The sequence below is a fragment of the Salvelinus namaycush genome, unplaced genomic scaffold (genome assembly GCF_016432855.1).
Source record: "Salvelinus namaycush isolate Seneca unplaced genomic scaffold, SaNama_1.0 Scaffold372, whole genome shotgun sequence".
NCBI lineage: Eukaryota > Metazoa > Chordata > Actinopteri > Salmoniformes > Salmonidae > Salvelinus > Salvelinus namaycush.
In genome coordinates, this window is record NW_024060697.1 from 49,707 (window position 1) to 63,679 (window position 13,973).

Below are 13,973 nucleotides of genomic sequence, written 5' to 3' on the forward strand. Positions count from 1 at the left end.
TGACACGGACTCTGACCCCCCCGACCAAGCCAAGGTAATGGAGGATATCACTAAGTCTGAACAGACTGTGCTGGCTCAGGTGGAGTCACTATCCACTGACCTATCTGCACAAATAGCCACCCTCGCCACCGAGGTCAACACAAAGATCGACTCCGTTAAAGAAGACTTGGCAAAACAGGACACCCGTCTGAATAGCCTGGAGGGCGACGCAAATACTTACTCTGACAAAGTGGTGACACTGGAAGAGCAAGTCATCCGGCTATCATCAGATGTCGTCAAACTTACTTCCAAGGTCGAGGACCTCGAGAACAGACAGCGCCGGGGGAACGGTCACATTTTCGGCATGAGAGAGGGACTCGAGACCGTAGGCGGATTGCGGCCTACCCTGTTCATAGCTAAACTGCTTCAGGAAATCCTAGGCCTCGATTACGCCCCTACCCATGACCGTGAACACAGAAGCTTACAGTCCGCACCGAAGAATGGGGAGCCGCCCAGACCCATCATAGCCAAATTCCACTACTTTCAAGAGAAAGAGGATGTCCTCCGGCTCCTATCACCCATGACAGCCAGAAGATCCGCAAACTACACGGCGGCAGTCATGAAGAACAGGTCGGCCTTCAACAAGATGAGGGGGCTCCTACATTGCTGTCGGGACACCAAGTTTGGCATTCTCTACCCAGAGGTGCTGAAGATCACTACTCCCTCCGGCGAGCAGAAGACATTCGTGAACCCAACCTACATCAACAGGAGGACAGGTGGCATACGACTAACTAGCCATTTTAGTCTTGTACTCTGCCCCTGACCTTACACAAGGACCAACTAGTGAACTCATCTCTTGATTAGAATCGTGCCTCCACCCTGTTGCCAAAAAGGACAATTATTCTTCCAGTAACTTAATGTTATGAACAATGATGGTATGTATATGGTGACATGTTCTGACAAGGACAATGTAGTTTGAATAGTATTTTATTTACAGTACATGGCACAATTGGCTTTTACCAACTAGCTGCGGCTGGAGGCCTCGGTGCTCGGTGCTAGGTGGCGCGATACTAATTAGCCTAGTCACTACATAAGTTTAGCCACTAAGGTATCTCTATTTCCATGCCTTAATAGGATACCCTACCAGTATACTGTGAGCATGTTTAATACCTAACGTTACACGTTTGTACTCCCAAAAGGATCACGTGTATTATTCTTTACTATTAGACTGGTTGGCCCTCTTGGTGCTTAGTGGCTGCTGGCACGGGCAGGTTGTACAGCCAAGCGAACCCTGCAGGTATTAATTACCAAGCGTTAGCCAGAAATGTGTCTGTCTTCTGGCTTATTAGCATGTTCAATCGAGGGTTACATTTATACAATTGTTGAATTATACTGTGTTTTATTGATTTTAAGGCATCCCAAGTGGATGGGGTTGGCCACGGGGGGTGGGGGTGGGGTCAGTAGCAGAACATATACCTCCTTCAAATATGCATATTGCATAAGAAAGATACATTAGAGAACTGAGGTGATTCGCTCCAGAATCCCTTCCCTATGTGTAAACTACATTATGCTGGCTCTGGATAGAGCTCTACTGAGGTTCACTTTAACATGGTAGTATCGATAAAACCTTATCTAAGGGCAAATCATTTCATACACAGAGTATGACAACAGCACACTAAACGCTTATTGGAGCCATCTCAACTCATTCTAGATGTGGACAACAGATATAGAGACTGCTACACCAAATTGGAATTTGACAAGCTTTCCACTAAACAAATGGAGCAGCTTCTGTTTAAGTCTAGGCAGGCATTTTATGAACAAGGAGAGAAAGCTGGCAAGTTGTTATCTCACCAGCTTCAACAATCCGCTGCTAACAGCACCAGACCTGAAATCTGTGTTGCAGCTGATTTAACTTCTACCAATCCCAAAGACATCAACAACCAATTTAAGCAACTCTACTCTGCGCTTTACTCGTCAGAGAACTTCCTGACACATCTCGTATACATGCATTTCTAGACACTCTGGACACCCCCTGTCTCAATTCTGATGAACAAACTAACATGGGATGCCTAAATAAGTGATGAGGAAGCTACTCTGGCAATCCAGTCCATGCAGAGCGGTAAAGCTCCTGGGCCTGATGGCTTCCCTATTGAATTTTATAAACCTCCTCAAAACTATCCCCTATCCTCAGCTCAATGTACAATGACATCCTTTCTAATCAGAAACTGCCCCAAACACTTACCCAAGCGACTATTTTGGCTTTGCTTAAAAAGGACAAGAATCCCCTAGACTGTGGCTCATACCACCCTATAAGCCTCTTGTGCTGTGATTATAAAATTCTCACTAAGGTATTGCCGTTTAGAGACAGTGACTCTGCCCAAACCGGATTTATCTCAGGTAGGCAATCTTTCTATATTATGCGCCAGCTATTTAACGTTCTCTATTCTGTCCACTCAACAGCCAGAGGTCGTCATCTCTCCTGATGATAAGGCTTTCAACCGGGTTGAGTGGGAATATCTATTTACAGTACAGAGAGATTTGGGTTTGGCCCGTCATTCCTTTCCTGGATTAAGATTCCCAGTGGCTTCTGTTCGCACCAACAATGTTACCTCCAACTACTTCCCTCTCCACAGGGGGGCCAGGCAGGGTTGTTGTTTATCCCCTTTCCTATTTGATATGGCTAGTGAGCCTCTTGCTATCGGCCTGCGTGCGGAGGAGAGGATTAAGGGAATATTAAGGGGCGACATAACTCACAAGGTGTCCTTATATGCAGACAATCTTCTTTTATACATCTCTAACCCTGTGGAGTCTATACCCTATCTCTTGGACATGCTACAAGGTTTTGGACATTATCTGGCTAAAAGTTAAACCTAACAAGTCTGCTCCTCCCCAATAATCAGTTAGCAGAAGGATTTGGGTATGCCAATTTCCCGTTTAAGGTGGAGCATCAGGTCTTTACTTATTTGGGATTAAAGGTCACACTCATTAAAGGCTCTGTTGAAACAACTTCAAAACACTCCTGGATCGCTCTAAGCAGGATTTCATAAGGTGGTCGTCTCTTCCCATTTCATTAGCAGGTCGCAAGAATTCTGTTAACATGACTGTACCACCTAGGTTTTTGTACTTATTACAAATTATTCCCATTTTTCTGCCAAAGTTGATGTTCAAACAACTGGACAGCTGCATTTCCAACTTCATTTGGAATAAGTCAAATCCACAAATGAGAAAGGTATATCTAGAGAGACCTAAGCCCGCAGGCGGACTGGGCCTTCCCAATTTTTTACACTACTACTGGTCAGCAAATATATATAAAATGTGTTTATTGGGTTTCTACATTTGAAAATAAGGACGGTAAAACTTGCGTCATCATGGAGTTACAGTCAAGCCTTCCAACTTCTCCTGTTTCGCTCCTGTGCTCCCCAATGCCCATGAACCTTGGCACCCATGTTTTCAATCCCATTGTCAAGAAATTCCTTAAAATCTGGTCCCAATTCCGTAATCACTTTAGCCTTAAACAAGTAAGTTGCTTCTCTCCATTAACATCTAATCATCTCTTCCCAGCATCACAGATTGACACGGCATTCCAGTTCTGGCATAGGAATGGTCTGGTGTTTTTTTGTGACCTATTTGTTGACAACACATTAGTCTCATTCGATACTGATAATAATATTCCCAATACCCACTTTTTTAGGTACCTGCAAACTCACAGCTTTGCTAAAGAACATTTCCCTTTCCACTCGAGCCCTCATAGTGTCCAGTCGAGAGGTGCTTAGATCTTAACCCGTATCTGAATCTCCAGATTATACCACATAATACAGAATATTAATCCGCCTTCCTTGGCAAATACAAACTCTGCATGGGAGCAAGACATGGGTGACAAGCCTGATGACATGTGGCAACATAGTATTGGGCGTATCCACACCTCATCATTTTGCATAAGGCATGGGCTCATTCAGTTCAAAGTTTTGCACCGCCTCCATTACTCAAATGACAAAAATATATCCACATTTTGACCCCAAGTGTTTGAGATGCCACCAGTCCAGCGACTGTGGGACATTGACAATCTTTGAGTGGCGTCTGGGACCTCATTTTTTGGGGCATTCTCACATACAGTACCTGTCAAAAGTTTTTCACACACCTACTCAATCAAGGGTTTTTCTTTATTCATACAATTTTTTACATTGTAGAATAATAGTGAGGACATCAAAACTATGAAATAACACAAGTAATCCAAATATATTTTATATTTGAGATTCTTCAAAGTAGCCACCCTTTGCCTTGATGACAGCTTTGAACACTCTTGGCATTCTCTCAACAAGTTTCATGAGGTAGTCATCTGGAATGCATTTCAATTATCAGGTGTGCCTTGTTAAAAGTTCATTTGTGGAATTTCTTTCCTTCTTAATGCATTTGAGCCAATCAGTTGTGTTGTGACAAGGTAGGGTTGGTATACAGAGGATAGCCTTATTTGGTAAAAGACCAAGTCCATATTATGGCAAGAACAGCACAAATAAGCAAAGAGAAATGACAGTCCATCATTACTTTAAGACATGAAGGTCAGTCAATACAAAACATTTCAAGAACTTTTAATGTTTCTTCAAATGCAGTCACAAAAACCATCAAGCGCTATGATGAAACTGGTTCTCATGAGGACCGCCACAGGAAAGGAAGACCCAGAGTTACCTCTGCTGCAGAGGATAAGTTTGTTAGAATTACCAGCCTCAGAAATTGCAGCCCAAATAAATGCTTCACAGAGTTCAAGTAACAGACACATCTCAACATCAACTGTTCAGAGGAGACTGCGTGAATCAAGCCTTCATGGTGGAATTGCTGCAAAGAAACCACTACTAAAATACACCAATAAGAAGAAGAGACTTGCTTGGGCCAAGAAACACGAGCAATGGACATTGGACCGGTGGAAATCTGTCCTTTGGTCTGATGAGTCCACATTTGGAGGTGTGATGGTGTGGGGGTGCTTTGCTGGTTACACTGTCTGTGATTTATTTAGAATTCAAGGCATACTTAACCAGCATGACTACCACAGCATTCTGCAGCGATCCCACCTGGTTTGCGCTTAGTGAGACTATCATTTGTTTTTCAAGGTACCCCTGCCTTCTCCTAGGAGGCACATTTCATTAGTCCTGCTTTCTGCAAGGTGTCCCTGCCTTCTCCTAGGAGGAGCATTTCATTAGTCCTGCTATCTGCAAGGTGCCCCTGCCTTCTCCTAGGAGGAACATTTCATTAGTCCTGCTTTCTGCAAGGTGCCCCTGCCTTCTCCTAGGAGGCACATTTCATTAGTCCTGCTATCTGCAAGGTGCCCCTGCCTTCTCCTCGGCGGAACATTTCATTAGTCCTGCTATCTGCAAGGTTCCCCTGCCTTCTCCTAGGAGGCACATTTCATTAGTCCTGCTATCTGCAAGGTGCCCCTGCCTTCTCCTAGGAGGAACATTTCATTAGTCCTGCTATCTGCAAGGTGCCCCTGCCTTCTCCTAGGAGGAGCATTTCATTAGTCCTGCTATCTGCAAGGTGCCCCTGCCTTCTCCTAGGAGGAACATTTCATTAGTCCTGCTATCTGCAAGGTTCCCCTGCCTTCTCCTAGGAGGCACATTTCATTAGTCCTGCTATCTGCAAGGTGCCCCTGCCTTCTCCTAGGAGGAACATTTCATTAGTCCTGCTATCTGCAAGGTGCCCCTGCCTTCTCCTAGGAGGAGCATTTCATTAGTCCTGCTATCTGCAAGGTGCCCCTGCCTTCTCCTAGGAGGAACATTTCATGAGTCCTGCTATCTGCAAGGTGCCCCTGCCTTCTCCTAGGAGGAGCATTTCATTAGTCCTGCTATCTGCAAGGTAGTCCTGCTATCTGCAAGGTGCCCCTGCCTTCTCCTAGGAGGAGCATTTCATTAGTCCTGCTATCTGCAAGGTGCCCCTGCCTTCTCCTAGGAGGAACATTTCATTAGTCCTGCTATCTGCAAGGTGCCCCTGCCTTCTCCTAGGAGGAGCATTTCATTAGTCCTGCTATCTGCAAGGTAGTCCTGCTATCTGCAAGGTGCCCCTGCCTTCTCCTAGGAGGAGCATTTCATTAGTCCTGCTATCTGCAAGGTGCCCCTGCCTTCTCCTAGGAGGCGCATTTCATTAGTCCTGCTATCTGCAAGGCGCCCCTGCCTTCTCCTCGGAGGAGCATTTCATTAGTCCTGCTATCTGCAAGGTAGTCCTGCTATCTGCAAGGTGCCCCTGCCTTCTCCTAGGAGGCGCATTTCATTAGTCCTGCTATCTGCAAGGCGCCCCTGCCTTCTCCTCGGAGGAGCATTTCATTAGTCCTGCTATCTGCAAGGTAGTCCTGCTATCTGCAAGGTGCCCCTGCCTTCTCCTAGGAGGCACATTTCATTAGTCCTGCTATCTGCAAGGTGCCCCTGCCTTCTCCTAGGAGGAGCATTTCATTAGTCCTGCTATCTGCAAGGTGCCCCTGCCTTCTCCTATGAGGAGCATTTCATTAGTCCTGCTATCTGCAAGGTGCCCCTGCCTTCTCCTAGGAGGAACATTTCATTAGTCCTGCTATCTGCAAGGTGCCCCTGCCTTCTCCTAGGAGGAACATTTCATTAGTCCTGCTATCTGCAAGGTGCCCCTGCCTTCTCCTAGGAGGAGCATTTCATTAGTCCTGCTATCTGCAAGGTGCCCCTGCCTTCTCCTAGGAGGAGCATTTCATTAGTCCTGCTATCTGCAAGGTAGTCCTGCCTTCTCCTAGGAGGAGCATTTCATTAGTCCTGCTATCTGCAAGGTGCCCCTGCCTTCTCCTAGGAGGAGCATTTCATTAGTCCTGCTATCTGCAAGGTGCCCCTGCCTTCTCCTAGGAGGAACATTTCATTAGTCCTGCTATCTGCAAGGTTCCCCTGCCTTCTCCTAGGAGGAGCATTTCATTAGTCCTGCTATCTGCAAGGTACCCCTGCCTTCTCCTAGGAGGAGCATTTCATTAGTCCTGCTATCTGCAAGGTGCCCCTGCCTTCTGCTAGGAGGAGCATTTCATTAGTCCTGCTATCTGCAAGGTACCCCTGCCTTCTCCTAGGAGGAACATTTCATTAGTCCTGCTATCTGCAAGGTTCCCCCGCCTTCTCCTAGGAGGAGCATTTCATTAGTCCTGCTATCTGCAAGGTACCCCTGCCTTCTCCTAGGAGGAGCATTTCATTAGTCCTGCTATCTGCAAGGTGCCCCTGCCTTCTCCTAGGAGGTGCATGTTGAATGTGAAGCCTGGCTGTGAATCTATGACTCCCCCCTGAGATGCAGAACCATGACAGGGTGGACAGGACAGGCTCTCTCAGCTCCATGCCGCTCGGCGGTGGGAGAGAGATACCGTGTGGCGCTAGCGGGCTAACTGTGCCGACTAGCTAATGAGAACTGTCAACACAGTACAGCCATAGCAAAATGAATCTATTATTCAATAATTGAGTGTTATGGAGCGCCTGGTTTTTGCAGCGGGCAGCCAGCTGGGCATTGAAAAGCGATGGCAGAGAAAGAAAACATGCCAAGGCAGGAGAGCCGAGCGGAGCGGGTTAAGGAGGCAGACAAATGGCTGCTCGGCAGCTGGGCTGATTGTATCAGATGAGTGCTGAGTGTAGAGCTAGAAAAGGAGAGAGAGAGGCAGACGGGTGGGTGTGGGCCATCTGTGGACAGACAGGGAGGAGATGAACTGATAGGAGTACCACAACAGGACACACAGCCCAGCCTGCTGATGGATAGAGTGGAGGAAGAAGAGGAGAGGCTTTCATTCCTCCTTCCTCAGCTGCTGCTGGGAGACCAAAAGCCTGCCTGCTACGCTAACACGAAACACACACACACACCACACACACACACACACACACACCACACACACACACCACACCACACACGGCTTAAGGCACCACAGGATCCCGATGCAATAAGCGGTCTGAGCCGAAGGTAAAGGGGTGGCGTTACTGGCATGGAAACACACTCCAGTAACTGAGAACACAGGAGAGGAATCAACACAGGCTGTTTTGTACCTGTGCATGATTGTCTTTGTCAATGATGGAGAAACTGTTGGGTGTTGTATTACACACAGTGCTGCACTAACCCATCAAAGACATGTGTTTATGTCAGTCACCGTACCTTGCTGATAGAGCGGTTGAAGGTCTGAGTCCTCACTTTACATTTACATTTTAGTCATTTAGTAGATGCTCTTATCCAGAGAGACTTACAGTAGAGAGTGCATACATTTTCATACTGGTCCCCTGTGGGAATTGAACCCACAACCCTGGCGTTGCGAGCGCCATGTTCTACCAACTAAGTCACACGGAACCACATGGGACGCGTGCACGGTGTTCTTTGTAAATGGGGCGGAAACTGTTAGGCCTAGATACAGTACAATGCATTGATTTGTGTGAGGCAGTGCACCGTACCTTGTTGGTAGAAGGGTTGTAGGTCCACGTCTTTCTGTCCAGTCAGGTTGCTGAGGAGAGCCATGGCCTTCTGCATGGTTCCACCCAGGATATTGTCCTGGTGCTCCTGGAGAGAACAAAACATGGAATAAACACACAGGAGAAATGAATAGGGGGCGAGGGAAAGGAAGGGCAAAAACCCATGGAAGCACACAGTCTTTCAGGGCAATCCTCAAATATTGAGAGCCTTAGGGATGGATTTGAGCAAATCTGCCTTAGCAATGCTTCTGCAGTACTCTTGTTTTCACAACTAATGTGCCATGCACCCACAGTACTTGTCTTATTCTGAAAACTGAAGCACACAGTAGCTAACATTCTGCATTTGTATTGACTACATTATCATCTGCTGCTTACATTATCCCTTTCTCCTTCACAGGGTCTAGATACACCTGTGTGTGCCATCGTAAGGGCCGAGATCTGATGATGACTGAACAAATAGCTGAGCTTGAATGAAGAATAGTCATTAGCATCTTAACTTTTGAGAGGGGAAGCATCTTCAGGACCTGGCTGAGGGCTAGATGAAGGACAGCAGAGGAGCAGGGGAGCTTGGGGAGAGGGAGGAGGGAAATGGGGGAACTTGGGAAGAGGGAGGAGGGAGATGGAGGAGGTAGAGGTTACTTTGGGATGTGGGGGAGGATGAGCCTTGGTGAAGGTTGTGTAATTATCTGGTGAGCAGGGTGCAGGGGATGAGCCTAGGTGAAGGTTGTGTAATTATCTGGTGAGCAGGGTGCAGGGGATGAGCCTAGGTGAAGGTTGTGTAATTATCTGGTGAGCAGGGTGCAGGGGATGAGCCTTGGTGAAGGTTGTGTAATTATCTGGTGAGCAGGGTGCAGGGGATGAGCCTTGGTGAAGGTTGTGTAATTATCTGGTGAACAGGGTGCAGGGGATGAGCCTTGGTGAAGGTTGTGGGATTATCTGGTGAACAGGGTGCAGGGGATGAGCCTTGGTGAAGGTTGTGTAATTATCTGGTGAGCAGGGTACAGGGGATGAGCCTTGGTGAAGGTTGTGTAATTATCTGGTGAGCAGGGTGCAGGGGATGAGCCTTGGTGAAGGGTGTGTAATTATCTGGTGAGCAGGGTGCAGGGGATGAGCCTTGGTGAAGGGTGTGTAATTATCTGGTGAGCAGGGTGCAGGGGATGAGCCTTGGTGAAGGGTGTGTAATTATCTGGTGAGCAGGGGATGAGCCTTGGTGAAGGGTGTGTAATTATCTGGTGAGCAGGGGATGAGCCTTGGTGAAGGGTGTGTAATTATCTGGTGAGCAGGGTGCAGGGGATGAGCCTTGGTGAAGGTTGTGTAATTATCTGGTGAGCAGGGTGCAGGGGATGAGCCTTGGTGAAGGTTGTGTAATTATCTGGTGAGCAGGGTGCAGGGGATGAGCCTTGGTGAAGGTTGTGTAATTATCTGGTGAGCAGGGTGCAGGGGATGAGCCTTGGTGAAGGTTGTGTAATTATCTGGTGAGCAGGGTGCAGGGGATTAGGAACATAATAAGTAGGTAGGCAATGAAGGCCTGAGCTAGGATGTCTGGGGCTGTAGATCTAGGCCAGAGTAAACACACGCACGCACGCACGCACGCACGCACGCACGCACGCACGCACGCACGCACGCACGCACGCACGCACGCACGCACGCACGCACGCACGCACACACACACACACACACACACAATCAATGCAGCCATAATTAGGGCCCAGACGATGTTTGTTCAAGGGGCTTCCACAGTTTACAGGCTGACAGGAAGGCAGAGAGGGAAGCACAGAGTTGGGCCAGTAGCTCAGGGATTCTTCTCAGTCTCCTGGATAAATTAGCCATGGAATCTCAAGGCCCAGAACCATCGCTTTTCCACCTGATTTCTCTGCTAGGCCACTTGAGAAGAGCAGGGGTCATGCAGATATCAACAGCCCTTAATGAAGAGATACATGTGTGGGCCTAGACCTAAACCCTGATGGGCTCAAATGATTGACTCACTAATTCCTATAAACTGTTTGTTTAACACAAAGGCTGGTTTGATTTGATAGTGATGAATAGGGAGACACATGGAGGAGAAACGTATATGGATGTATGGCTGCGTCATTTCTGACAGATGACAGAGTTGAATCCAAAAGCAGGAGATAGAAACATACTGAAAAAATAAGGACGGAAAGAAAAACTACTTTTTAATCACCTCCCGAAAAAGCATGTCCTCATTTCTGTATCTTATCAGATGTGTAATGGAATTGTGCTGTCTGCCTGCAGCTTGACTTGATCTCCCATCATCTATAATGCTAACTTCAGATCTCATCATCACAATCCCAAACATACCATTGGCTGCCTCTGGCCTCACACAGTCTGAACCAACAATCACTTCAGTTCTCAACTCAACGTATGTCTCTCAGTGTTGGTTTACATGGAACTAGACTGGAGCCTCACTATCACAGGCCCAATCACAGAACCTCAAACTCCTATGTAGCTGCTTGGCTGCCTCTTCTGAACTAACTTCAATCGTGTGTGTGTGTGTGTGTGTGTGTGTGTGTGTGTGTGTGTGTGTGTGTGTGTGTGTGTGTGTGTGTGTGTGTGTGTGTGTGTGTGTGTGTGTGTGTGTGTGTGTGTGTGTGTGTGTGTGTGTGTGTGTCTTTGCGAGGGGATAAGCAGTCAATGAATTTCTGTTGCAAGGAAAATGGATTAAAAAAGGATTCTTCTTCTTCAGTGTGTCCTACAGTGTAAAACAAGCTCTGAAAAGCAACTTTGCAGTACAACAAAAGGCAGTGTTTATGTCTGCTATTTGACTTTCTTTCAAGCTGTAATTTGGTCTCCAGATCAATATTTGTCGCAATGCAGACTTTTCTTCTCTGCTGTTGTTAATGAGAATGGCAGAGGGGAGCACAACTATTCTCCCAATACCAGCAACAGCAATCAGAGCTAGCTGTATAAACCTCTGATTCTATTAGATTCTCCTTTCTCTCTTAGAGCTCACAAACTCAGAGTCCACCGACTGTACATTCCTACCTACCTCCCCCCCACACACAGGCAAAATGGATTTTCTTCCAATTAGATTTACACTGTCAGATGACATGAAATTGAATATGGGGCAGAGGCACGACAATCAGGGGAAGGGAGAGATAAAGCCATCCTGCAACAGTGAGGGGGTCCACGCCACCGAACATCTGTGTTCATTTACTTCTATGCCAACATTAACCTTTAAAACAAAGCTGTTCAAATAGAGACAATTGAGGAGTCTCAAGCATTCTCCTTAACACAATCAATCATGATCATCAGTAAAAGACCATGATGCATTGCAGCAGCCACAACAAACTAGGCGTGAGCTTCAGTCTCCAGACATTAGATTCAGGATAGCAGGAAAGGAAGGCTAGAGCCTAGCAGTGTTACTTGGGGCTCTTGTTGTAACCAGAGTCAAGCTCCCTAAACACTTGCTTAAGGATCAGTCTGCTGATGTTGGACCAAACTCAATCAATGCCACTGTCAATCCCCACTGGCTTCCTCGCCACACTCATTAGTGATGTGCATTACGGCTCCGTCCGCGGACCACTTTCATGCCGTCTCTGGCCCAAATCAATGTCAGTCCGTGAAACTGCTGAGCTGGCCTTAAAAGTAAATAAGTAGACAGCCATTACTACTGCAGTCTGCACTAACTGTGTCGCGAAAAGGCAATTTGATACGATCCCGACCTAACCCGCATATCAGCTTCCATTGGATTGGAGAAGGCAAGCCAAGTTCAGAGTAAAGTTAAAAGGTATGGTATGCATCCCAAAAGTGCACCCTATTCCCTATGTAGTGCACTACTTTTGACCAGGGCCCATAGGTCAAAAGTAGTGCACCATATAGGGAATAGGCTTCCATTTGGTACACTCACTACACACACATGGTGACTACAGTCAAGTGAGAGTGAGAAGAGCTGATTTAATCCTGTCACTATGTATCTGTAAAGCCTGTAATGGCCTGGCCATAGTGTATGTCCTGTAGGTGTAAGAACTAGGCACTATATGAATTGTAACCCTCCAGCGGTGGAGAGGAGAGGAGGATTACAGTGTGTGATAGAGTCCAGACTGGGTCTATATTGGATAGAGCAGTGGTTAAGTGGTTGACCTGCATGACACTGATTGGCTGGTAATGCACACTAAATGGCTCTCCTTCCTGTATGGCTGCGTATGTAACACTGCATTGTATGGTGTTAAACTGTGTGGATGGAGGCTTTTCTAACGCATTCCAGAACTTATTGAATCACAAATTCAGAACATTAGGTCCTCCAAATGTAATGATGACATGCATGTGAGAAAGTCTACATACGTCCTAGTTGGTACTATCATGGTTAGGTCTGGCCTATACCTCCAAAACATAGAAGAAGAGACCCGTGGAAAGCAACACAGCTATACCTCCAAAACATAGAAGAAGAGACCTGTGGAAAGCAACACAACTATACCTCCAAAACATAGAAGAAGAGACCTGTGGAAAGCAACACAACTACACCTCCAAAACATAGAAGAGACCCGTGGAAAGCAACACAACTATACCTCCAAAACATAGAAGAAGAGACCCGTGGAAAGCAACACAACTATACCTCCAAAACATAGAAGAAGAGACCCGTGGAAAGCAACACAACAATACCTCCAAAACATAGAAGAAGAGACCCGTGGAAAGCAACACAACAATACCTCCAAAACATAGAAGAAGAGACCCGTGGAAAGCAACACAACAATACCTCCAAAACATAGAAGAAGAGACCCGTGGAAAGCAACACAACAATACCTCCAAAATATAGAAGAATAGACCCGTGGAAAGCAACACAACTATACCTCCAAAACATAGAAGAAGAGACCCGTGGAAAGCAACACAACTATACCTCCTAAACATAGAAGAAGAGACCCGTGGAAAGCAACACAACTATACCTCCAAAACATAGAAGAGACCCGTGGAAAGCAACACAACTATACCTCCAAAACATAGAAGAAGAGACCCGTGGAAAGCAACACAATAATACCTCCAAAACATAGAAGAAGAGACCCGTGGAAAGCAACACAATAATACCTCCAAAACATAGAAGAAGAGACCCGTGGAAAGCAACACAATAATACCTCCAAAACATAGAAGAAGAGACCCGTGGAAAGCAACACAACTATACCTCCAAAACATAGAAGAAGAGACCCGTGGAAAGCAACACAACTATACCTCCAAAACATAGAAGAAGAGACCCGTGGAAAGCAACACAATAATACCTCCAAAACATAGAAGAAGAGACCCGTGGAAAGCAACACAATAATACCTCCAAAACATAGAAGAAGAGACCCGTGGAAAGCAACACAACTATACCTCCAAAACATAGAAGAAGAGACCCGTGGAAAGCAACACAATAATACCTCCAAACCATAGAAGAAGAGACCCGTGGAAAGCAACACAACTATACCTCCAAAACATAGAAGAAGAGACCCGTGGAAAGCAACACAACACGTGAAGACAATCAACCTAACAGCTAACTGATTCCGTCTGTGTGATGTTTCTCAAAGTGTTCTTACATGCAGTGGCAACTTGTCTGAGAAGTCACCCAAGCGATAAGTTCAT

General features: G+C 46.4%; 1 protein-coding gene across 1 annotated transcript in view; it reads right to left on the bottom strand.

The window, feature by feature from the left end:
- Positions 1 to 13,973, bottom strand: part of ulk4 (unc-51 like kinase 4) — a 123,306-nt gene that overhangs the window by 28,432 nt on the left and 80,901 nt on the right. The window contains exon 32 of the mRNA XM_038985751.1: positions 8,385 to 8,490. Coding sequence (XP_038841679.1) covers positions 8,385 to 8,490 — 106 coding nt within the window. The remainder of the gene's footprint in view (positions 1 to 8,384; positions 8,491 to 13,973) is intronic.